General features: G+C 49.7%; 1 protein-coding gene across 1 annotated transcript in view; it reads left to right on the top strand.

The window, feature by feature from the left end:
• The window catches only part of LOC147618959 (ATP-dependent zinc metalloprotease FTSH 9, chloroplastic/mitochondrial-like), a 77,957-nt gene that overhangs the window by 19,380 nt on the left and 31,946 nt on the right, over window positions 1-26,631 (top strand). The window contains exons 2-5 of the mRNA XM_086774165.1: window positions 5,787-5,940; window positions 6,192-6,284; window positions 16,745-16,833; window positions 25,826-25,952. Of these exons, the coding sequence (XP_086630291.1) occupies window positions 5,787-5,940; window positions 6,192-6,284; window positions 16,745-16,833; window positions 25,826-25,952 (463 nt within the window). The remainder of the gene's footprint in view (window positions 1-5,786; window positions 5,941-6,191; window positions 6,285-16,744; window positions 16,834-25,825; window positions 25,953-26,631) is intronic.

The following is a 26,631-nucleotide window of genomic DNA, read 5'->3' as shown; positions in this document are numbered from 1 at the left end:
TTATGTGAGCCTTCAAGCTTCTTGATGTGAAGCAATGAAGAGCTCTCACCTGTGGTTGCCATAGCAATATGCAACCTGTCAATGCCTGACTCCCTGCAAAATGTGCAAACACTGCACCAAAAGCACACAAAGTGCTCACAGTTGTTCTCCCAAGCTTTATCTCCCACTGCGGAAGCACAAATGCAACTTTTCTCCCACTTTATGTGATGAAATCACCAAAATCTGGTTGCTGCAGATTTAGGACAGCACCTTAAATGTGCTCTGTTCCCCTTCCAAAGTACTGTACAGCAGTACTAAGTGCTCACCAATGATGTACCAAACCTGTACCGGCAAGTACAGCAGCTGAAATTGAACCTTTTCCTCACTCAAATCAGTGTACAGCCATGCCAAAACTTGCAGAAAGCTGTGCCAAATCTGTACCAGCAGGTACAGTAGCAATAAATGCTCTCCTGGCTGTCCAAATGAGTGAAAATCAGACTTTTACAGTCCCGAACACTGCATACAACAGTTCCGAACAGAAATTGGGCAAAAGCCCCTTGACTGCAAGCTGATTTTTGAGGATTCAAGGCATAAAAGTCTTGCCTGCTGCTTTGCCGAGCTCAACAAGCATAAAATCTTGAAAAGCCCCTTGATTTAAGATCTATTTCTGATCATACATGGTACATTAACGCACATGAAGGCATCCAGAGTCTTCGAAATGCTTCCCCCTGGCCACATATACATCCAATACATGAAAGCCCCTTGATTTACAGGCACATTGAGTGCTTGTCAGGCATCAACACATTGCTCAAAGCATCAAATGCGAGTGCTTGCATGCAAATCAACCCAATCGGCACAAAAGCCCCTTGATTTGCACTGCAATTTGCTGCAATTTTGCCCGAATGTGCGATTTCTCACATCATACAGCATGTATGAATGCTTAATTGCACAATTACATCAAAAGCCCCAAATTTCGACATCCAATTTCTTGCAAATTGATCCTGATTGTGACCAATGTCACCCAATTTTGCCAATTTTGCTCAGAAATTGAGCAATTCGGCACTTGTACCTGCTCAATTGATTGAATTGATAAGAAATTCCCAAAATTGAAGGCAAATACCTCTTAATTTTTGAATTTCTCTGAGCTTTGCAGGCTGAATTTCTGTTGATGCTGTTGCAGAAATCTGATGCAGAAAAAGGGGGGGGGGCAAAACTTGCTGATGTTGATGCTGATTCTGTTGCTGCTGCAAAAGGGTGAGCTTCTTGAGGCAGCTCCACCGCATGCTGGGAAGTGATTAGAATGGCAACAGCAACTGCAGCATTGGGAGCCAGCAGGCTCACTCTGATAACCTCAGATGCCCACTTCCACGTATCCTTCACAATACGGCGCTCTCCACTGCTCTTGAGCTCGCCTCTTCACCTCGGCTCGGTGCTACTCCCAGCGGAGAAGGCATCGTTTGCATGAAGCTCCTGCGCGAGACTGACGTTGGGGCGAAATCCATTCTCGTCCTTAACGACGCCACTGCACTTTGGGTGACGTGGACACGTCGCCTGTTGTATTGACGCCTAGCGCCGGTAGCCAGTTGACGACTTCGCCTAGTAGCCTTCGCCGTGTAGCGCTACACGCTACGATGCGCTCGCTCACGCCCAGCAGCCAGTCTACGCCCAGCGCTCGAAAGCCTTCGCCTAGTAGCGCTACAGGTGTTCTATACGTTCACCGCTTGTGACCAAGCGTCTCAACGCCTACGAGCAAGCTTGCCTGCACTTCGCTGCGCTTATCCTCCTCTTCGCCGGATACTTCAGCTTCCAGGTTACTACAGTGCTGAAACGAAAGCTACAATCATCAATTCAGCCTGTATGGTTTTGCAGCGACTCTACCCAACAGATGAGACTGAAATTCAGTCCTCAATTGCTCTTGCCTTTGCCTATGCTCTGATACCAGTTGAATGGGAGAGAGTTCATGTGTGGGAGACATACACAGAGAAGCAAGAGAGAGAGAGAGAGAGTTGTGGGGATAAGTCAACTCATCAAGCAATGAGTGTGTGACTCCCCTATCACACATGTATATTGCACTAGTACACATAGTGCACTTAGTACATTAAAGGTACTAAGTGTACTATGTACTATAACTTATGGGCTTGTACACACTATAAGGGTGGGCATAATGCCTTTATCCCAACATCTAGCGACTTTTGGGAAAACAGAGGTTGGAATCGGAATCAGAGCGGTCGAAAACCCCCCTGGTCTATTTTTTAAAAATTTTTAAAAAGTAATTTTTTTAAAATTTAAAAAAAGTAAATTTTTTTAAAATTTAAAAAAAAAAGTAAATTTTTTAAAATTTAAAAAAAGCAAAATTTTTAAATTTTAAATTTTTTTTGAGGTGACGTGGCGACTCGCCCAAGCCATCTCAGCAACTGTCTTTTCAGTTGCACATGCAAATTCGTTTTAGAACTTGAGTTATAAGCATCTCTTTCTATTTTCCAAAGAGAGAAAGAGAACTAACTCTTTCTATTTGTTGACAAAGGAAAGTTTCCCATGCAAAACTAAACATGTGTAAAAGTTTCCCATGCAAACTAAAACATGTGTAAAAGTTTCCCATGCAACCTAACACGTGTAATCTTTTTCTATTTTGAACTAAGAAAGCTTTTTAGAAAGGAATTCACCTATAAAAGGAGGTGATTCCCTTCATTTTGGAAGAGGAGAGTTCATGTAAACTTGTGCATTTTTGAGAGCGGGAAGGCAAGAAGACTAGCTTCTTCTCTACCAAGTATAGAGAACCATTTTTCAAGAGAGAAGGCTATCATGTGAAGACGGAGGTGCTACTTAAGAAGAGGCTTTGAAGAGTTGAAGAAGAGCTTGCTGATTTTCTTCCATCAAAAGACTTCACTCTTGTGAGCATCCTTGCCACAAGAGAAGATAACCGGTTGTGTGACCCATTGGTAGGCCATTGGGGTGGCACACAGACGGGTGAGTTTCTCCAACACTTATGTGTGTGTGGTAGGCCACCATATACAAACTAGGAGATTCCAAAGGCTTTGTTTTCTATCTTGTTTGATGGCGGTACCATGCTGATTCAAATCAGCCCATACACTCGTAAAATTCTGGAGGAATAATTCATATTCCTGTGAAGGGGCCCGGCCGTTCCAAGGTCTATGCTGTGTCGTGTCTCTCTCTCATTTATTCTTCCATCTATTTGGCTTAAGTATTGTTGGCTGAAAGTTCACAAGTTTTACTTCAATTTTCAGCCATGGTTAAAAGTGGATTAATGTGATTTAGCAGTGATAAGCTTGTTACGCAACCTCAACGAGTTTCGAAGGTGATTGGGTATTCTTGAAGTTTGAGAAAGCAAAGCTTCGAAAGAAGAAGAGCAAAGAGAAGGTTTATCCTAAGTTGTCCAATAGGTATTATGGACCTTTCCAAATATTGGAAAAGATCAACGATGTGGTGTAATATGCGGAAGCTTCGGAGAAGGATCGGTACTTCAAAACTCAGAAATCAGCACTCTTTTCGCGATGGAATTAACGCACAAACTGAAAGGAGATGTGCAGAAAATAGAGAGAGAAGGGGGAGATGGAGAGGACACAGTATTGGGTCCCAATTACCCTCTGTAGGGCCCCCACCACGGATGGTGTATTTGCTTTATTAGAATGATGTAAATCTGAAAACAAATACAGAAAACTTGACCTTTTCTTGGCTGGAAAATCCTGCCCTTGACCTTCAGAAGTCCACCCCTTTGCTTGGCAATCTCCTTGGCTTGACTGGCCCTTGATTGGCTTGAGCACTTGGTGAAAACTGAGATGAATGATGGGATTTAGGCCTACCCTATTTATACTCCTCCTCAGGAGCAGTCGGCCAGCTGAAAAATAGCTTATTGTCCCACGACTGGTGAAATTCAGCAATAAATGCTGAATTAAATCCCAAAAAATACTGCCTTTTTTCCCTAACAGGCTGAAAGTGATGCGCCTGCTTCTGATTGGTTGGACACCACTTTTGTCCACAATCCCAAGGCTGGGCAGCCTGTATGGGCTGCCCCATACATGCCCTACAGCCATCTAAAGGCTGTAATCCCCTGGAGATTGCCTGATCTGTGCCCTAGGGCTGTCCTACAGCCCCTCCATGGCTGGTGGGTTCAGCCTGGGCCTTCCTGGCCCTCATGGGGGTGGTTCTACACCATTCCCGTGCCCACACTCAGATCCGGGTAGCCTTATGGGCTGGCCCCTTGTCCTAAACCTAATCTACTCAGTGATCTGGCATCCGGTACCATACCAGATACACAGAACCACTGACATCATTCTAGAGGGAGACTCACAGCGCGGACTGGCACTGTTTCATGTGCAAGACAGTGCACACCTGACCTTGGACTCATGTGCAGGACAATGCACACCTGACCTCAGACGACTCAGATGGATCCCTGGCTGACTCGTCCCAGATTGGACTCACATGGGACCAGTTCACCATCCCAGGTCCTGCACCTTCTGTACAGAAATGTCTACGTGGCATCCAAGTGGGGGATGCACGTGACATGTGGCTTTCAAACTAGCATTACCCGATCATTGGAGGATTGACAATGCTTTTCATGTGAGTCTCGTAAGAGCTTATAAGGGTTCCGAACCTTTGGAACTCGTGAATGAGGATCCACTGGAAGTTATAGAGCTAGAGGAAGTTCTTCAACTCAAGTAGATTGTCTTTCATAAAAAGGAAGGGGATCGCATGGCAAGGTTACTAGAAAGTACCTTGTCAAGTTCAAGAATTATTCGGCTATCATTGCCAAGTGGGTGGATGAGAACTTCTTTGCGGAGTATCCACAGGTTTTATAGGCATATCAAGAAGCTTGTCAATTGAAGACAACTGATTAATAGCCGAGGGGATGTCACTAGCCTTTGTATTTTGACATCCAAGGAACTAGGAACAATGGAGAATGCTCAAGGTTTATATTCCACCGCAGGGAATTGAGTATTTTAGAACTCGAGGGTTCTTATGCAAGTTGTATCCAAAAGGAGCAACTCTGAGATTGAACAACACTAAATCTTTTGTACAAGAGTCATGGAACTAGCCATCTCATGGAGGCATTGTTTATCAGTGAAGGAAATCAGAACTGGGTACATGGATATGAATACTGTTAGGCTACCATAGTGAGACACCAACATGAGTAATTGGACTATAGTAGGAACTGGTGTAAAAACCAAGGAACTGTTTGTGCATTTATTTGTTCATTTGAGTTATGTTTGTGAGCAGATCTGTGTATGTGTGCCAAGGGTCGGGGACGCCCGGTTAAACCCAAAGACGAGTATGTGCACATGTGTTTGTGTCTTCTAACATATAACGGGTCCGTGTTGATCTTGACAAGAAGAGAATCATGTTGGGAAACTCTTGCGTGAGGGTGACTCAAAAGGTACAAGAGATGGGAGTATTTGCCAGAGAGGTCAAACCCAAGTTTACGTTATGTGAAGGGTGAAAACCGTGAGGGCAAGATGCTCCCCAAAGCCAAGCACAAGAGAAGAGGACATTCCGCATGAAGAACCAAGTCTCAAGAGCCAAAGAGAGAAGAGCTAATTTACTTATTAGTTTTTACATGTTGTTTGCTTTCTTAGATTTACATTTCTTTACCGATGAAAGAATCTTTATTGGGTAAACAAAGGGTATGAGGTCACCCACTTCGATCTTTATGCTGCATGTCTGGAAATACACTTATGTTGATGCAGCCCCAAATGTTGACTTTGACCAAAGCACTGCTTTCACTTGGTTTGGAAGTTAAACCTCCTTTTGAATGATACTAATTAAACTTGCCTGATTTTCTGATTCTGTAGTCCTGAGGCTGTTATCAAACGATTTGAGCAGAGAGAACATGCAACCGATGCACAGGCAGTTGTGGAATATCTTCGAGCACTTCTTTTGACCAATTCCATCTCGGAGTATCTTCCAGATGAGCGATCTGGGAAAAGTTCAAGCCTTCCTGCCCTGGTACTTTGTTTTGTATTCTAATGGAATTTGAAATGCAGGGTCTTAACAGATATGTTCCCCACCTGTCAAAAGGGGAGATCTCACCCACCCATCTCTCATGGGAAGGGGAGATGCCTGTAAAGGTCCTTACTCAACAAGGCACCCATGTTCATCTAGGTGGCTTGGGTGCTAAGGCACAATATATATAAGGGTTCTTTTTCATAAATTGGTGGCACCTATTTATTTTTGTGCACTCTCAATTTTCTTTGCAGCTGCAAGAGTTGAAACAGCGTGCAACAGGGAGCCTTGATGAACCTTTTACCACTCCGGGCTTGACAGACAAGCATCCTCTGCATGTTGTGATGGTCAGTTTGTGTATTGATTGTTTAGAAATCAGGGTGGTATTGCATGGGCTAAATTAATATATTAATGCTATATTTATAAATTTCATTTTAAATTAATGTGTGTGTGTGTGTGTGTGTGTGTGAACTCTTTTTCCGTTTTATCGTTGTTTGTGTTTGAAACTCCATTTTTTTCTTATGAATGCATGTATGCCCTCTACAATGTAAGTTTCAGCCCCTGGTCCTTCAGTGTCATATGGTGATAGCGACACTTTCCTCACGGTGGCCTATTTCCACCTTGTGCTTTCCTAATTTATTGCTTTGTTGGTGGTGACCTCTCCTCCCGTTACCAAGGTCCTTAAGTATCATATGGTAATGAGAGTGATGCTTGCCTCATGGTGGCCTATCCACACCTTGTGCTTTCCTTTTTTTTTTTTTTTTGCTGGGAAACAGATCCTTCTATTAGTTAACAAAAAAAACCAGCCACGAAGGGCTAAATACAACAACGAAGGGCTAGATAGAAACTCGCCCTCACATACGGGGCGGGGATCAAAGAATCAAAAGGTGGATAAAGATGCACTTCTCCTCCGGCTGGCCGCTTTATGAGGAGAAGACTATCTCATAAGGAGGGGAGGGGTGGGGTCGGGTGGGGGGGTTTGTAATGCCAAGTGGGATCACCACCTCTATCTGGGAGAAAAGGGCCAGGCCGCCAGAGCCTCAAAAAAGCTTCTTGCCGCTTTCGCATGTGGTTAGAACCACCTTGCAACTTCCTCCACTAACCATGGAGGGTATGAATGACGTCGAGCTACATGCTCCTGATTGACTCCACAAGCGGAGTGTGGGTACCCTCGATGGCTTTGCTGCATCTAGCTCTCCATATGTGCGAGGTTGCAATGCTACTGCAGATCTCCCATCTCTGGCACGAGCTTGGACTCTAGTGATTAGTAGATGGGACAGGGACTGGTACTGCCGAAATGTGAAGGTGAGAGACTTGAAGGGCTAGCCCCCCACCTTCCTCCTCATAAGCCATGACAACCTCAGCCTTTGTGGCCCAAGCGACAGTGCCCCATGAAATGATACGGGTCGAGGTCCTGTCCATCGTGAAAATGCGGAGAATTTGCTGTCAAATTTGTTGAGCCTTCGGTCAATCCCAAAGATAGTGTTGTTGAGACTCCTGAGGGTGGCCGCACCTCGGACAAGCTGTTGGTCGACCACCAGTGGCCAACCACCAAGCTCTTGTGTGCCATCAACCAAAGAAAGAGGGTGATCTTTTGAGGCCGAAAACTGTCCCAGAGCCTCTTCCAAAAATCTGAGAGAAATCATTGTGAGAGGCGTGATTGCCAATGTACTGCTGATGTCGGGGTGCTATCAACTTTTGGCATCTGAATCCTGCGCCCTAGCCGCGCTGTGTATGCAAAAAAGGGGGTATCTAGAGTCTCCTCCCAATCAGCAGGATCACGCCAAGTCCACTTCACTGGGTCCCATTGAAGGTGCGTGAGGGGCCAGCTCTCCCAAATCCATAACCGCCAAAGTCTCTCCTCGGCCACCTTGGCCGGCGGGGGGTTTGTGTGCCACTCATGTGCCTAAAATCTGATCACCCTCACCCTCTGTAAGGTACAGCTCCACTGAAATCCTCCAAAGGGGACTCTGATCTCCTAATCTGTCATGGGGACCAATAGAAAAAGTGAGCAAACCACAACCCTCATCGGCGCCATGGACTGCCAAGAGAATATCATGCCTAGTAAACACGCCTAGCCATTGTGGGGGTGTTGGGTTTGGGATAGGGGTCATGACTCATCCACCCCTGGGGAATAGCAGAGTCGATGTCGAGGCTGAGTTTGTCTCTACCCCGGATCCCTATCAGGCCTCTCTCCTAAGCCTCCGGGGGTAGCTGCCTATGTGCAAGCCAATCTCCAAGGGACCTAGCAGGTCTTATGCTCAACACTCCCCATGAAACATGAGGTTGGGCCCCCAACATATGGCCACTGGGTAAACCAATCAAGGGCTGCCGAAGACGCTCCTCCGAGGCTATTGGAGCTAATTGCCTAACGGCCGGCCTGAGGTGATCCCAAGCTTAGAGTAGGCTGGCTGCATATTTGTCCTCAAAAGTCCATGAGCCTGCATCTCTGTAAAGATCAATCTAGTGCTCTATGGCTAGGCACACCCCCCCCCCCCCCCCCCCCCCCCGGTTCGGGGTACGGGCTGAAATCCGGGCCAAGAGGAAGTCCTTCCAAGGCTCACCACCGGGAAGGAGTCCTCTAACAATCAGCTTGCCCAACATGGCGCGGCTTTGGATGGCGGGGTCGATGATGCCTAGGCCCCCTTTGCATCGTGGCTGAATGATCATCTCCAAGCCACCTTGGCTCGGGTAGGCTTCCCATCACTGCTGGCTCACAAGAAGTTCCGGATCGGCCGTTGTACCTGACCAATGCATACTTGAAGGCTCAACAAGAATGACTGACAACCTATTATGTGGAACGAGTTCATTAGGGATGAGGCCGTTCCACCACTTGGTGCATCTCGTTACATGCAGTGGTCAGGATGGGAGAGATGTGCATATACAATTCTTGCTTGGAAGACCTTCAAGAGTTTTCCGGTGAAGCAGGACCTGATTCGCCACCACCACTCGACCAGCTAAGAGAGTCTTATAGAGCTCCAGTATAAAAGCTTCTTCCGAATCTTCAGAAGAAGAGGGGCGAGCTACTGCTCCGGAGAGATATGGATGGCCACTTGGCATCCCAGATAGCGGACTCGAGTGCCCCTCGGGATCCAATGGAAAGACTCAACTGGGCGCCAAGTCGGGGCGAGTGCAGAGCCTACCCAGAAACACAACTTGTGCCAGAGTTGATCCTGTGCTCTTGATGCGCGACAAAAGATCTCAATTGCCTCAGCGAATCTGAGGAGATTCCCCACATCTTCGGATAGGTATGCTGCTGTGTCATTTGCAAACTCTGAGTCTAGCAGCTCCTCCTGAGTATGGTGGGGGAGATGCAATCCCTGGAGTCCGGTCTCCTGAGTAGAGAGGAAGCTGCTCATGGCCTCGGCGACGAATAGGAAAAGGTAAGGTGCCAGTGTACAACTCTGTTGGACTAAGTGAGAAAGGGGGAATCTATCGCCTCGGGCTCTGTGAATGAGAACCTGACTGTGAGAGGCTGAGTAGAGTCCTGAAACACCACGGATCCACTCCAGTGGGAACCCCATCCGGTGCATCATACCCTCCAGAAAGCTCCAATCAACTCTATCATAAGCTTTCTCAAAGTCTAGAAGGAGCACTATGAGGTCTTGCTGCAGCATCCTGGCCAAAGTTGTCGCCTCCCAAAAGGTGAAGATGTTGTCCATAATGCTCTGATCTTGAAGCAAACCTGTATGAGTGTCATGGATCAAGTCAGGGAGCAAAGGCTGAAGTCTTTGGCTGATGGCCTTGGCCAAGAACTTGTAGGCGGTCCCAAGAAGGGTGATGGGTCTCCACTGTCGGATCTCCAATCTGTCACTACCCTCCTTAGGAATCAAGTGTATCAAACCCTCTGAAAGCCTCTCTAGCATGGCACATGTGATCATTATCTCATTGAAGGTTGCTCGAAGGCCGCCTTCCACGAGATCCCAGTGGCGGCGAAGAAAGAAAGAAACTGGAAGCCTGTCTGCCCTCGGGCATTTGCCCCTAGTGAGAGCCGTCGATGCCTCCGCCAGCTCCTTTGCTGTGAAGGGAGTTAATAAGAAGGATCGTAGAGTGGGGGAAAAACCTCTCTCGTGTGCCGCCAGACCCTCTCGCGTGCGTCCATCACTTGTGGGGATAATGGGGCGCCCGTGAAGAGGGATTGGAAAAAATTAGTGTGGCGATGGCTCTCACATGGGCCCGAGGGGGGGTCAAAAACAATATCTCCATCTTGGCCACGCAACCTGCAAATACCATCTCTGCGTCTATGGGGGCTTGCAATCTCAAAGAATCCGTGACTCTTATCTCTGGCTTGGGTCCAAAGGGAGGCTCTGGCATGGTACCTATACTCCCCCGTCCTCTCCTCGATGGATCTGATCTCCGTACGGGCGGCAGCAAGCTGACTCTCAATCCACGGGCTATCGGGGGAACTCTCTTGGAGCCATTGGAGAGAAGCAAGACCCCTCCTCAGGCTCGTCTCTTGCTCATGAAACCCCTCCAATCTGCTGTGTGTTGCCTCCTACAAAAATCTGATGATCTCACCAACGACCACATCCAAGGTGCACGCGGCAGAGCCTGAGATAAAATCCAGTCCCGCCCATATTTGCTCTATCCTGGTGCAGATCTCAGGGTCTTGTATGAGGTTGTCCGGAATCCTAGTGCTCACATGCCTGTCTTGCCTTCGGGGGTCCTCTAAGGATAGAATAACCGGAGCGTGATCAGAAGAAGTGGTGCCCGCCAAGATACCGATCATGCCCCCACGATCCCAAGCCCACTCATCCACATAGAACCTGTCAAGTTGAGAGGGGTTGGGGTCGATGCTCCTCCTATCGGACAGCAAGAAGCCCAGGCTCTTGGGGCTGCACCCAAACTCTCGTGGATGCCAAGGGTCTTGTCCCCCGAGTGCCAGGATCAACTCCTCCCATGCAGAGTACTCTACGCTTGAGATTGTAGCCGTGCCTCCTCCGAGTCTGTCATCTGCTGACTCGAACATGTTAAAGTCTCCACCCATGCACCAAAAGTAAGCCTGAGGAAGGGCCTGACGGACTGTGTTCTAGAAGATGGCTCTACTTGTTGCGATGTTTGGGGCATATACATTGAGGAAGGCCACCCATTCCTCTCCAATCATAATGGTAACCCATTGTGCTTGCGCAGAGACTATGACACTTGAGCTAGTCAGTGCCGACAAGAGCTGCTCAATAGAAATACAAACAAACTCCCTAAGTCCTGGGGGGGCCGAAAGAGGGGAGACAAAAAAGTGTGGCGATTGCCTGGTAAAATCTTCCCATAGCGGCGGGTAAGCCCCTCGGAAAGATGGTGCTCCTGGAGGAAAAGAATGTCGATGGGTCCCCCAACTGTAGCTTTGTGAAGCTCTCCTCCGAGGAAGCCTCGCCTCTGAAAGCACTGAGGTCCCCCTAAACCCTGAATGTTCCATGAGGCTATCCGCATATCAATCTTTGTGGGAGGTGGAACTATCGGAACTGCCCTCCACTCGAAGAGTCTTGGGCGTGGGTTTTGATGGGGAGTAATCAGTCCTGGGGTGAAGGCGTGCCAAGTGGGTGCGGATCCTGTCCTCCATGTGTCGCGACTCTATCCGACTGCGAGAGTAGGAATACTCTAAACTCCATTGATCACAATGGAGGTATCCGTAAGAGGGGGGGGAGGGGTACTACAACTGAGATATGAAGGAACACAAAAAGCAGCAAACCCCATACTCTCCCAGGGTTACTGACCATCTACAATCAACTAGCTCGTTGATGTGCCTATGTGTTGTCTCTCTAGTCTCCCATTTTGCTAACCATCTACAATCAACGAGCTCATTGATGTGCCTATTTGTTGTCCTGAGTGAAGAACACCACCTCCCTATCCTGATCTCTATGGCCTGAGCCTCCCAACTCCATCCTGGCTAGGGCCAGAGGTGGGTGAGCACGTCGGTGATGCGTAGATCATGAAGATGGTGTGAGAGCTCGAATCCCACTCCGTCTCCGGGGCTGCACTCAAGGGAAAGGAGAAGATCATCACGCCACACTCTGGCGTAGAAGGTCTGGAATGATAAAACACCACACGGATCCGAATGGAAGCCACTCTCTCTTCAAAAATATCAATTCCTTCCACCGGAAGGCATTGAAAGAAACTGTAATCCACTGGTAGCCCCAAGATCCTGGGGGCCCCACTTGGGGACTCTGGCGGGAGTGTCAGAATATGCAGCGGAGATGATGACCAGATCTGGGACACGAGCAAAAACACATGCAGAAAAACAGCACAAGAGAGAGAGAGATATAGGCGTGTAACTCTGCTTTGATATACACAAGAAAATCCCGCTATGATACACAAATGGTATGGGGGCTGGGGGCCTATTTATATGCCCCCAGATGAGTAGTCGGCCTTCTGAAAAAAGCTCCACGATTGCAGCATCAGTCGGCCAGCACTAAATGAAGCCCACGACTGCATACATCCAGTCGGCCAGCAGTACAGAGGTCCACGACTGCTGTTGGGCAGTCGGCTAGTCACCTGTCTGCTGATGGGTTAGTCGGCCAGCCACTCAGTGCTCCTGCGAACTCAGAACTGCCTCCCAAGCCACAGAAAAAATGGGAAAAATAAGGGAAAAATGCGGGGAGTGGGGGAAAATGATAAAACACCTCATAAGGGCGGGCACACCCACAACAAAGGCCTTGGTGTATGAAACTCGACAGGAGATGACTTCTAACACCCCCTCTCAGCTCTTGGCTGTGAAACCAACCATTGGGAGCTGGGGTGCCGCCTGAGCAAATCTTGAGAGAGCGACTTTGTGAAGAGGTCCACCGTACTGTCCTCCGTCGAACAGAACTCTAGCAGGATGTCATCAGCAATGATATGTTCACGAACAAAGTGCCTTTGGATGACCATGGGTTCCTCCAGTGGAAGCCCAAACCTGCAATGCAACCTCTGCATCCGCACCACCTCACAAGTAGCATCACAAGCAACCCGGTACTCTGCCTCTGTCGACAAGGCAAAAGATGACTGCCTCTTACTGCTCCGGAAAATTGCTCCTGGGCCTGAAGTAGATCTCCTCGTGTCCGGATCTCCTCCCCAAACCGAGTCACTCCAACCGTGGAGTCGGACTCCATCCAACAATCCCCCTCCTGTGTACAAGAGTCCATGATCCTTCGCATGCCGCAGAAACCACAGGAAACGCAATCCTGCCTCCCAAAGAGACATCTGCAACCATGAGCTCAACTGCCTCATTAGGAAGCTCCCGTCCAATCTGGTGTCCATCAACCAGATCAATGAACCATTCTGCTTCTGAGTCAATGAGGCATCACACTGCTCACCAGGATCAACACCTGTTACGGTGCATAAACAAGTCCTGGAAACCTGATGAAGACCATGGAAGGCCTTCTGAAACCTGTTAAGCACCCCCTCTGAATTCGGAACCACAGAGCCTAGAGAAACCACCTCCTTCTGCAAGTAATCACCAGCCACCTGCCTGGCTTTCCGAAAGGTCCCCGTGGAAAGAACATCCTCATCTACTGGAGGTTCTTTGTCTCGAACATGACGAGACATCAAAGCATAAGTGACCTGTTCAGTTTCCTCTGACTGACGAACACAAGAACCACCAACATCAGTACTGGAAAGTTCCTGCCAACTGTTGGTAAGCTATCCACCATCTGGTCTCGGAAAGCCTGCACCTGCAGCGTATCCACACACAAGTGGCCATTACCAGACTGCCACTCATCACAAACCTGAGGACCTGGGAGAGAGAGTGCTGAAAGCTTGTAAACTCCATTCTCCACTCCACCTTCCCAAACCACTTGGCCTGTTGCTTTGTCCCGGAGAGCAACAAAATGCTCATCAAACTCCACCCGTACGCCAGTCTTGCAAACCTGATGCACTGACAACAGATGAAAACCAAGTGCCGGAACATACAACACCTGGGAGGAATGCTTCCCCCCTCTACCATCGGGAACTATCTCCATCCTGCCCTCATTGTGAACTGGGATAGTGGACGTATCCCCAGTAAGAATATGACCAGAAAGCCTGCAGAGATCCTGTAAACCGGAACGGGAAGGAGTCATGTGCCTGGAAGCACCACTATCGAGAATCCACTCCCGAGTATCCGGTGCGGAGAATCCTCCAATCTCCTCCCTGCTTGAAGAAAATGAAGCATTGGTGTCCACCACCTCCAGGTGCACAAAAGCCGGAGTCTTCATGATTGCTGCTGAGGAATCTTCACCCTTCTCGGTCTTCCGCTTGGGACACTGCCTCCAATAGTGGCCTTTCTCGCCACAATCATTACAGGTCCTCTCTGCCTTCAGTTTCTCGCGGTCAGCGTCGGACTTCTTCTCAGAGGACTTCTCCGATGAAGCCTTCTCTTTGCCCGAGTTACGGCCTTTCGACCGTTGGCCAGTTAAGGCCCCCGAACCTCCACCCTGAGGAGGGTTCGTGAATCGTTCCTCCTGGTCCAGGACCATGGGCACAAGCTCCTCCCACGTGATGGTGCTGAGCCTGCCACTGGTAATCAAAGACGAGTAAAATGCTGAGTACGAAGAGGGCAAATGTGACAGCAACGTGATGGCCATGTCCTCTGTCGATATCTCCTTCCCAGCCTGAAGAACTTCCTGCTGAAGAGCCTGCAGCTTGTTAATATGCTCCCGCATCGTCGATGACTTTGCAGGGCTCATAACCCGCATCTGTACTTCCAAGGAAATCCTCTTCATGGGCGATACCTGTTGTAAAGAGAAGCCAAATGCTGCCATATACCTCTGGCCAACGTCATATGCTTTACATGATTGATTACTTGTGGTGTGCAGTTGAGGAGAATAAACGAACGGACCCTGGCGTTGACACGATCCCACATCTGTGTCTGAGCCTCTCGGTCCTTTCGGGTTGACGGTAACTCCCCTTCCTCTACTTCCGGCCGTGGAACCCCAACAACGACGAAATCAGCGAGGTCGTAAGACTCCAGAACAGATTCCATCATAACCTTCCATATGCCGTAGTTGCTCCCGTCCAATTGAGGGTCCTCCGGGAACGTGGGGCGTGTCGGGATCTTCACGTGTCTCTCAGCCATCTCAAACAGATCTGCCATTGCGGGGATGTACTCTGAAAAGGGTGGATGGGTGGGAACAAAGAAGAACTAAAACCTGCAAGTGGCTGTCCAGCAAATCAGCCCGCCGTTCTCTTGCTTCTCCTCTTCCCGAACAGTCCAAAACAGTCCACCAATCAGCCACACAACAGTCCCCCTCTTGCTCACACAAATCCCAAGAACTATCTAGAGCCTAGGGTTTGATACCATGTCAGAATACGCAGCGGAGATGATGACGAGATCTGGGACACGAGAGCAAAAACGCATGCAGAAAAACAGCACAAGAGAGAGAGAGATATAGGCGTGTAACTCTGCTCTGATATACACAAGAAAATCCCGGTATGATACACAAATGGTATGGGGACTGGGGGCCTATTTATATGCCCCCAGATGAGCAGTCGGCCTGCTGAAAAAAGCTCCACGACTGCAGCATCAGTCGGCCAGCACTAAATGAAGCCCACGACTGCATACATCCAGTCGCATTGAGCCCACTCTCCCCCCTCCATCCACCGCCCGCCGCCACCTTGCAGTGACCAACCCAGAGCGGAGGCAGCTGGCGAGGTCCGTCCGCCCCTTGATTCATCGATTCTCGGAGCCGGTAGAGATGACCATCGCCACTCCCCCAGTGTGGGCTCTCGTGTTAGAAGTCATCTCCTGTCCAGTTTTATACACCAGGGCCTTTGTTGTGGGTGTGCCCGCCCTTATGAGGTGTTTTATCATTTTTCCCCACTCCCCGCATTTTTCCCTTATTTTTCCCATTTTTTCTGTGGCTTGGGAGGCAGTTCTGAGTTGGCAGGAGCACTGAGTGGCTGACCGACTGACCCATCAGCAGACAGGTGATTGGCTGACTGCCCAACAGCAGTCGTGGACCTCTGTACTGCTGGCAGGGCGAGGCAGGGGGGCTGATGGGGGAAGAGTCGGAGACGAGGATGGAGGATAGGGGGGGATGGAGGAGGCAGAGGGTGGTGGGGAGGTGGAGAAGAGAGAGATGGGAGCGGCTGGGAGTGATCCATCGGAGAGGGAGGGTGTTGGGAGGGATTCACGGGGAATTCAATGGGGTCAGCTGGCCTCACTGGAAATCAAGAGCCGGAAGAGGAGTCTCAGCGGGGTAACGGCCGCCATACCGACGGGGCTGGAGGGACCCTTCTTGTGATTGGAGGGGGCCCATCGTCGATGGGTGGGTGCTACAATAAATGCTCAAAACGGTTCTTTGACAGAACCGAATCCTCATGTACTCTACTAGCTTGGCGCGGGCGCTCAGCATTGGTAGTTGGACCCTAGGGTCTGCCACCATCTGACAGCAGAGTCGTCCGTGGTTGGGTCTTGGTGCTCTGCTACCTGAGAGCCTGCCTCTCTCTCTACCCCTTGGTGAAGACTTGAACAGGGACCACCCCGGGGGGGGGGGGGGGGGGTGGGGACCATCGGAGGCGGTCTCCTGGACTTGCGCCGAGGGCAAGGTCTGGTGAGGTGTCCCATCTGCTTGCAACTGGGCATTCATAGGCAGCCTGAAAGAAACCCATCTAGGGGTTGTGCATCTGAAAATAGCGAAAGGGGGAAGAGGGGGGCGCTCCCTCTTTGGGGGGATACCTTGTATTTTGCAATTGAAAGGCACATATTTTACAGCTGAAAGGCATGCGGAGTCTTTTACTTTTTTTTATAAATCTTTACTTCTGTATGTTTCGTTTGATCAGAAGCTTATGTGCAACAAAATCATTCAGACAATTGTGTTCAGAATTAATGATGCAGTTTATTATCATTTGGTCTCAGGTTGATGCAAAAGGTGCAAACAAGTCGATGCGCTTTGTTCAGGAGCTCATTTCCACATGTTTGTTAATGATATTCTTTAGTGTGATGTGGTATGCCTCTCTCTCTCTCTCTCTCTCTCTCTCTCTCACTGATGTATACCATTTTATACCCCCAGTATGGTACAGGATGGAGCTAGCTAGGTTGCATATCATGATTGTATACTCCATGCATATAGCTTTGCATTCTCCTAGTAGTAGAGCTCCATCCCTTGCACACCCAGATTCAGCTTTTTTGTTCAGTACTTTTTCATTTTGTTGGGATGACAGAGGATACCCCATACAGGTACTCCGATTTGTCTCATAGGCCGAGTTCGGTCTTTTGGAAGACATTAATAAAATCTTTCTTTCTTTCTTTCTTTCTCTCTCCGCCCCTGTTCGCCTCTGCCCTCACCTACCCTCCTCGCCCTCGCCTCTGCTCTCGCTGCCCCAGTTCACCTCTGCCCTCGCGGCCCCTGTTCGCTGTTAATCTCTCTACTTTCGCCGCCTGCAACTGTTCGCCCTCGTCTCTACTCTCGCAGCCCCTGTTTCGCTGTTCGCTACTGTTCGCCGCCCGCTTTTTCGTTGCACTGTTCGTCGCTTGCTTCACTTCGCTGTTCCCTGTTCGCTTTGCGCCTCTGTGGGTAGCCGCCCTCTCTGTTCGTCACTGGCGCTCACTACTGCTGGCACTATGCTGGCCCGCCTGCATGTCCGGTAAGCCCTGCATCCCCTTTCCCCTCCCACCCTTGCTCAGGCCCCCAAGGTAGCAACATAACTCTCTCTCTCTCCTCAATCTTGAGGAATGGCCCTAAGTCTCCAAGAGAAACTCGAGGCCCTCGAGACGGCAATGAAGGCACTAATCAAGGAGAATAAGAAGATATCCGATTCCAACCTCAATGAGGTGGAGAACAAACTACACCGGCACATCATGGCCCTCGAAGCACGGGTCACGGACCTTGAACAAGAGAACACAGCCCTCAAGGAGGAGGTGAGTGCATTGAAAGTGGAACTGGTAGCCGTCAAGAACACCGAGAAGGAAGAAGGGGAGATCAATGAGAACACTCTCACAGCCATCAAAGAAGAGATCTCCAAGGAGATCACAAAGGACATGGAGGGAAAACTCGAAGCCAAGCAGTCAGGATGGGTTGAGGTGGTGAAGAAGAACATCCGCAAAGAAGTGACGGAGGAGACTCAAAGGGAAGAACATCAAATCATTCACACCACCATTGAGGAGGAGAAGATGAGGCATGCCTGCCGCCTTAACATTCGAGTCACAGGTATAGCCGAGACACCCAACTCCACTCCCGAGAAAGATGGACAGCTTCTATGCATGAAGCTAGGCTACAGGGAAGAGGACCCTCTCCCCTTCACCAAAGCATGGAGAGCTGGGAAAGACTCAACACGCAAGCGAGCCCTCATCCTACAGTTTGCAGGAGAGGGTCACCTTCATGAGGAAGAGGGTCATACTCCGGGGCTTAGAGGGAGCTCCTATTTTCTTGGATGATGATCTCACGAGGATGCAGCTAGAGCATAGGAGAGCTTGCATGCCATAAGTCTTACACGCGAGGAGAGAAGGCAAGAAGGCCTTCTATCGAGATGGTCGGGTCATCATTGATGGCCGGCCCATGGATTAGCGGTTTGGGGCCTATGGGACACAGACCAGGCCACTGACAGAGATACACATGACAGTATGGAATTGTAATGGTTCACTACGGGTGCAGCATGGATGACTGGAGCATGTTATGGTGGGGAGAGACATCATACTTTTGACAGAGACACATCAGAGCCCAGAGAGAGGGCTACCTCGAGTAGAGGGGTTCCAGTGGGAGTCAGCATATAGGAGGACCACACGCCAGGGTACCTCGAGAGGTATGGAATTGTAATGGTTCACTACGGGTGCAGCATGGACGACTGGAGCATGTTATGGTGGGGAGAGACATCATACTTTTGACAGAGACACATCAGAGCCCAGAGAGAGGGCTACCTCGAGTAGAGGGATTCCAGTGGGAGTCAGCATATAGGAGGACCACACGCCAGGGTACCTCGAGAGGGTCGGGGGGGGAGTAGCAGTTCTATTCAAATGGGAGCTACAGGGGAGACTGAGAGTGGTAGCACAGGATCCAGAGGCCAGATACATGTGGATCAGCGTACAGCTCTCACAGGACAGGGTTATATACATAGTTCTATGTTACTTTTCTCCATCAGGATCCTCCTATGTCATTACAGAGGACATGCCACAGAGGGAGGAGACAGGAGCCTCGCCATACACTTGTCTGGCAGAGGAGATTATGCATTATTCTACACTAGGGGAAGTATTTCTTACGGGTGACTTCAATGCCGACACACAAAGCAGACAGTGTGAGGTGTATGACTATGATGACATGGAGATCCTCCACCCTGTGGATCCAGAGGAGATAGGAGCTAGTCGGGCATCAGAGGACAGTGGACCAGACAGAGTACATTATGGGGACCACTTACTAGAGTTGGGAGCCAGGCATCGTCTCGTTATTTATAACGGGATGCTACAGTGGCCGGGACCAGGAGGGCTGACATGCTTCCCACATGGCGGTCATACACGGACCGGAGGCACGATGGTGGACTACATTATGGAGTCTTTGGAGGCATCACAGCTTGTCACCTCATTCTCCATATCCCACCTCGTCCTATTGGGGCTGACATGCTTCCCACATGGCGGTCGTACACTGACCGGAGGCACGGTGGTGGACTACATTATGGGGTCTTTGGAGGCATCACAGCTTGTCACCTCATTCTCCATATCCCACCTCGTCCTATTGGGGCAGATCATATATACTTGGCATTTTCACCAGCCGGATCACCAGTATCACCAGCCCCCACATATCGATGCCACACACTACCATCTACTTCACACATGACATGCCAGACATATACACTGGCAGAGTAGAGGATGGGCTCCTACTCATGGATCCCCTGGCACCTATGGATACCATTATAGCCCAGCTGGCATCACTCCTACACACGGCTGCATTACCAAGCTTCCCACATTGTGTCGACTCAGGAGAGCCTGCGAGATCTGGGACTATGTTCCAGAACAGATGGTATGATGACGAGTGCAGAGCCCTATACTCACGGCTCCGCATACAGAGAGCCTTGGGAGCCATCATAGAGCAGGAGTCGAGGAGAGAGATGAGGAGACTTACTCGCCGCAAAAGGCGGGCCTTCGCAGAGATACAGGAGCTAGAGATCTTCCATTTCTTCATGAGTAGAGATAGCCCTATGTCATGCCGGCACTTCAAAGAGCCCTGGACACTGACACCCATTGCAGACCCACAGACATGGCACACATATGCAGAGGGCCTATACCACGCCCCATAGCAGCCACCTATACCTCAGCCACAGGAGCCTCGACCTACCACAGCTAGCTTCTTTACCCACTCGATGGTAAAGGAAGCTATCCGCCGCCTACAGCATGGACGGGCCGCCGACCATATGGGCCTACAGGGTGAGCATCTCATATATGCAATAGATTCTTTGGCTTGTTTTCTTGCACACCTGTTTAATAGGGCACTAGCAGAGGGTTTACCTGCAGAGTGGACGATGCACACCATTGTGCCGATCCACAAAACAGGGGACATGCTCGATCCGAGCAACTACAGGACGGTTATGGTTGGCCACGTGTTGGCCAAACTCTATGGTGCAGTGTTGGAGCAAGAGCTTAGCTTATATGCTGAGCGAGCAGGTTTACGCTCATCAGGGCAGGCAGGCTTCACAAGAGCTTTCTCTACCACTGACCATGTATTCACTTTGAGATGTATGATTGATCAGGCCAGAGTGAGGAAGAGAAAGCTCTATTGCTGCTTTGTGGATTTCCGCAAGGCATTTGACACAGTACCACGAGAGAGGCTCCTTCAGCGCCTACAGTCTCTTGACATACCAGCAGATATGACATGAGGCATCTATGCATTATATGAGCAGGTTTTTGGGTGAGTCAGATGCCCAGGAGGTATGTCCGAGACTATTGCTAGCACCATTGGTGTGAAGCAAGGATGCCCACTTTCCCCCACGCTATTTGGGTTATACATTGATGAGGTGGCTGACTTCATTACACGGGGAGGCGGAGATGGAGTTGATCTAGTAGGTACCTCAGTACATATCATGCTTTATGCTGATGATACTGTATTAGTGTCTGAGTCTCCAGGAGGTCTCCAGCAGCATCTACATGCACTCGATGATTTCTGCACACAGAGTGGTCTTACTGTGAACCTTGGGAATACCAAGGTTATGGTCTTTCATACATCGAGACAGGGCAAGAGTGAGCTGACATTCACTCTCGTAGGACGCCAGGTGGAGGTGGTGACATCATACGTGTACCTAGGGGTTACCTTCTCTGCAGCAGCCACACGCTTCACCATGGGTTCAGCAGCTAGAGCCAGAGCCAGAGCCAGATTGACACGGGGATATGCAGCATTGGCTATGCTAGAGAGACAGTGCCACCAGGCGCATTTTCAGGAGCCCCGGACGAAGGGGTGGCTATTTGATACATTAGTCACACCGGCACTGATGTATGGAGCAGCGGTATGGGCGCTAGGACTTGCTACCCATTGGTGGACACAGATAGAGAGACCATAGGTCCTCATGATGGCACGCATGATACGCAGCAAACCGTCAGTATCTCATGACATTATCCAAGCAGAGTTTGCTGTGCCTCCTATGATGGTAGAGGCCATATTCCAGACTATGCCTGCTAGACAGATTCAGAGAGATGCCACAGGACAGATTGTCATACAGAGCTTTTGAGGCATCTAGACAACTGGCTGAGGCAGGAGACAGAGGGTCATGGTATGCACAGGTCACACATTGGTTCTCACAGCATGGCCTAGACATGGATCATCTACCACCATTCTAGTATGATAGGGATGCACCACATATCCGTCTCTCTCATAGTGAGAGGAACAGTATTGAGACAGGACCTATGGCAGCTCTATACACAAGAGACATGGATATCACCTACAGAGCCTCTTCCACCGAAGATGCTATACTACAGAGATCACTTCATGAGTATCACTGATGATGGATTTATAGAGAGGCCTAGATACATGGAGGGCTTTTTACCACATGGCTCCCGAGTAGCTATTGGTCAGCTTAGAGTCTCATCACATCGATTGGAGATCGAGACTCGCAGAGCAGCACGGATCCCCCGAGAGGAGAGGGTATGCAGATTGTGCAGAGAGGAGGTGGAGAGTGAGGAGCATTATGTTTGCAGATGCAGAGCATATACAGCCATCAGAGAAAGATATCCCATTTTATTCAGAGAGCCACATTCCCTACGCCAGATCTTTGAGGCAACAGACCAACGCATACTGGGGAGATTCATTCTAGACATACAGCATCACAGAGAGACATCATTACAGGCTCAGGCAGCTCCAGAGGGGGGACGACAGACACAGATTACTACATTTTTTCAGAGATCCACACCACTCCCAACCCCTACACAGCAGGGAATTACTCTCGAGAGAGCAGAGACACTCAGAGCACGCAGGAGACAGAGGACACCTGGCTTTCGGACACCACGCCTATACCAGAGAGAGATGACAGAGATTAGAGCTCAGTTTCATAGAGAGGGTGTGGAGCGACTGGCTCGCTTCAGACCCAAGCATGTTCTTCAGGGAGCTGTGGACACCCCCTTCATTGATGTATACCATTCTATACCCCCAGTATGGTACAGGATGGAGCTAGCTAGGTTGCATATCATGATTGTATACTCCATGCATATAGCTTTGCATTCTCCTAGTAGTAAAGCTTCACCTCCCCCACTCATTGTACTTATTGCACACCCAGATTCAGCTTTTTAGTTCAGTACTTTTTCATTTTGTTGGGATGACAGAGGATACCCCACATAGGTACACTGATTTGTCTCATAGGCCGAGTTCGGTCTTTTGGAAGACATTAATAAAATCTTTCTTTCTCTCTCTCATTCGAGAGATCCTCTAGACATACAGGCGACCTGGTCCTTTTCTCACAGCGGCAGCCAAAGGAGAAGTGCATCCTCCCCCCCCTTTTTTCTTTGTTCTTTGATCCTTGCCCCGTACTTGGAGGCATGTTTGTACTTAGCCTTTTAAGGCTGTCTTTTGTTAACTAATAGAAGGATCTTGTTTCCGGAAAAAAAAAAGTTAAAAAAAAAGTGCCAAAGGAATAATGCTACAATGATACAATGTGAGGGGATCAAAGTGGGTTCTCGATATCTATGACTATGTAGAGGCTCTCCACATCCATTGCCTGTGGAGGGGCACTCTAGAGCCTCGGGAAGGCTTCTCGACGCTTCCGCATATGGTCAGAACCACCCTGAAGCTTCCCCCATTGGTTGCGGAGGGTATGAATGATGTCGAGCCAGATGCTATGGTGGACTCCGTAGGCGGAATGCGGGTGCCTTCCATGGCTTCGTTGCATTGAGCTCTTCAGATGTGCCATGCGGCTATGTTGCTACAAATCTTCCATATTTGGCTCGAACCAGGAGTCTAGTGACCAGTTGATGGGGCTGGAACTTGGCACTCACCTTGCTCCTCGTAAGCCATGACAACCTTGGTCTCAGTGGCCTAAGCAATAGTGTCCCAAATAATAGTATGGGAAGAGGCCATGTCCATGGTGAAGATGCAGAGAACCCCTTGCCAAACCTGTTGAGCCTTCGGGCAATCCCAAAGACAATGTCGTTCAGACTCTTGGGAATGGCCACATCTTGGACATGATGCTAGTCTACCTCCAATGGCCAACCACGTGCCCACCGCCAAACTCCTATGTGCCCCAAGTCCACTCCCTCAGGTCCCACTAGAGGCGGGTGACGGGCCGGCTCTCATCCGATCACCCTCACCCGTTGTAACGTGCATCCCTTGAAGTTCTCCACGGGGGGCTTTGCTTTCACTAATCTGTCATGAGGTCCAATCGAAAAGGTGAGCAAGGCGGAGCTCTCATTTGCGCCATGAACTGCTAGGATAATATCATGCGTGGTGAGTACGCCTAGCCACTACGGGGGGGATAGGGTCAGGGATCGGGGTCAACCACTCTAGAGGAATGGTAGAGTTGATGTCGAGGTTGAGTCTGTCCCTACCCCGAATCCCAGTTAGGCCCCTCTCCTTGGCCGCCGGGGGCAGCTGTCTGAATGTGAGCTAATCTCCAAGGGACCTAGCAGGGCCCGTGCTCAAAGCTCCTTAGGATACGTGTGGGCGAGCCTCTAACATGTAACCACTAGGTAGACGGATCAGGGGGTTCCAGATCAAGGGCCGTCGAAGACACTCCTCGGAGGCTACTGGAACAGATTGATGTAGGGCTGGTCTTAGATGATCCCAAGCTTGTAATGAACTGGGTGCAAATCTGTGCTCAAAAGCTGGGCTGGCCACGAGCCCACATCTCCGTAAAAATCCATCTAGTGCTCTGTGGCCAAGGGCCCCCTAGAATGCTGAAGGGCCGGCCTGAGATGATCCCAAGCTTGTAATAAGCTGGCTGCAAATCTGTCCTCAAAAGCTGGGCTGAAGCCATGAGCCCACATCTCTGTGAAAATCCATCTAGTGCTTTGCGGCCAAGGGCCCCCTAGACTCGGTGTATGGGCTGAAATCCTGGCCAGGAGGAAGTCCTTCCAAGGCTCGCCAGAAGAAGACCTCTAACAATCAGCTTGCCCAGAAGGGCATGGCTCAGGGCCCCCTCTATGGCACGGCTGTATAATCACTCTCCAAGCCACCTTGCCACCTTGGCCTGAGCAAGCCTCACATTGTTGCGAGTCCACAGAAAGTTGCGGTTCAACCACTGAACCTGACCAATGCAGGCTGGTGAGAAGGCCCATCCTACCACATGGTGGCAAGAAGAACCTAGTTCGCCACCACTACCCGGCCGGCGAAGGAAAGCCTTGCTGAACTCCAGTGTAGTAGCTACTTCTGAATGCTCAAAAGAAGAGGGGCTAACTGCTGCTCTGGGGTGATATTGATGCCCACTTGGCATCCAAGAGAACGGACTGGAGTGCCCCTCGAGATCCACTGGAAAGCATCAACTGGACACCAAGTCAGGGTGGGCAAAGAGCCAACCCAAAATCCACACGACTTGTGCCAGTTGATCTCTGCTCCGGATGCAAGACAGAAGATCTCTATTGCCTCTGCAAATCTGTGAAGGTTCTCCTCGTCACCTCATAAGTATGCTGCTGTATCATCTGTGAACTCGGAGTCTAGCAACTCGTGTGTACAGATGGGGAGACACAATCCCTGGAGCCCATTCTCCTAAGCCGGGAGAAAGTTGCTTATGGCCTCAGCTACAAACAGAAGAAGGTATGGTGCTAAAGGGCAGCACTGTCGGACCGAACGAGAGAGGGAAAATCTGTCACCTCTGGCTCCTTGAATGAGAACCTGGCTGTGGGGGGCCGAGTAAAGCTAAGAAACACCACGGATCCACTCCCTTGGAAATCCCATCCGGCACATCGTCCGCTCCAGAAAGCCCCAATCAACTCCATCGTAGGCTTTCTCAAAATCCAAAAGGAGCACAATGAGATCCTGCTGATGCATCCTGCCTCCCATAAAGTGAAGGTGTTGTCTAGAATGTTGGATTATCTGAGTCTCAGTGGTTCCTTGAAATAGTTGGGTGGGTTGGGGGGGGGGGTGGCATTGTCGTTGGGGGGCTGCTGAGATAGATGCTCGAAATGGTTCTGTGACGAAACTGTATCCTCCTGTGCCCTGCCAGCCTGGCGCGTCCGACAGCGCTGCTCTGCTGTGGTGGTCTGCTGCTGCTGGCTCCGTCTCGGGCCAACAGTCTGCCACTCTCTTGCATCTGTGGCGGCATGATGTAATTGTACTCATATGGTTATCATTCAATAGTATCTACCTTCTTTTTTCCTTTCCAGTTTTCCACGACTTAGTATTCTCATGGATTCATTGTACTTCTTTTTGGTATCAGAGATGCACTGGGTCTTTTGTAGATGTTAATACTACTCTCTCTCTCTCTCTCTCTCTCTCTCTCTCTCTCTCTCTCTCGTTACACGTTACACGTGTAGAATTAAGTCATTCAATTATGTGGATGCTGAGTCTTCCCTTGTGTTTCTTTATTTTTTTGGCAGGGTAATGTTTGCAGCGTTTTTAAGAAAATATGTGAGTAGCATGAGTGGTATGGGCCCATCTACTGGCATTAGTACCAGCACTGCATATGCTCTTAAAGAGTACAGCAAAGAGACTGTTCCGGAAAAGGTGTGGCATTCTTTCAATTGTTTTTTCTGTATGGGCAATTAATTGTGTTGTGTTTTTTTGAAAGGGCACTGTGGACCTTACTTGCCAGAAGTGCTTGGGCAAGGATGGGCTTGCGGTTTCCCACTTCTAATGACATTGGGACCTCATGATGGCCAGCCTTTAATGAGGTCATAGTGACAAGTTTCCTCCCTGAGTGCCTCGCTGAGGTTCCTATCCATTTGACTGTCAAAGAGGGGTTGTAGTGGTGCCCCATCATTATTCTTGGTACTGCCTAAAAGATCCTCACTCACATTCAGACAGTGGAGATCGACGGCACATCCGCTGTAGCCCCGATAGTGGCAGGTCCACAACATCTAAATTTCTTTCCTTGCAACTTTCTGGCGATGGTTATGGTACAGCTTCCACCTCGGGAGGATTTCCCTCTTTTTGATTGGTAGCCCACAAGAGCCGGTGGGCATGTGGCTAGCCATCTTAGGCTGCCCTGTCACGTGTGGCTGGTGTGGATCTCTCAATGTTATTACCTTTTGGATTGCCCAAAGGCGCAACAGGTTTGGTGGAGGATTCTATGCCTGTTCACCTTTTAGCCCATCACCCACTTGGGGGACCAGTGCCGGGGCCATGGAGGAAGGCCTGGCACTCTTTTTGAGAAGGCAGCGAGGGTCTAGCACTTCAGCTCACC

Source organism: Cibotium barometz, chromosome 34 (assembly GCF_041138505.1).
Source record: "Cibotium barometz isolate CiBa-2024 chromosome 34, ASM4113850v1, whole genome shotgun sequence".
NCBI lineage: Eukaryota > Viridiplantae > Streptophyta > Polypodiopsida > Cyatheales > Cibotiaceae > Cibotium > Cibotium barometz.
This window is presented reverse-complemented; position numbering and strand designations above follow the sequence as displayed.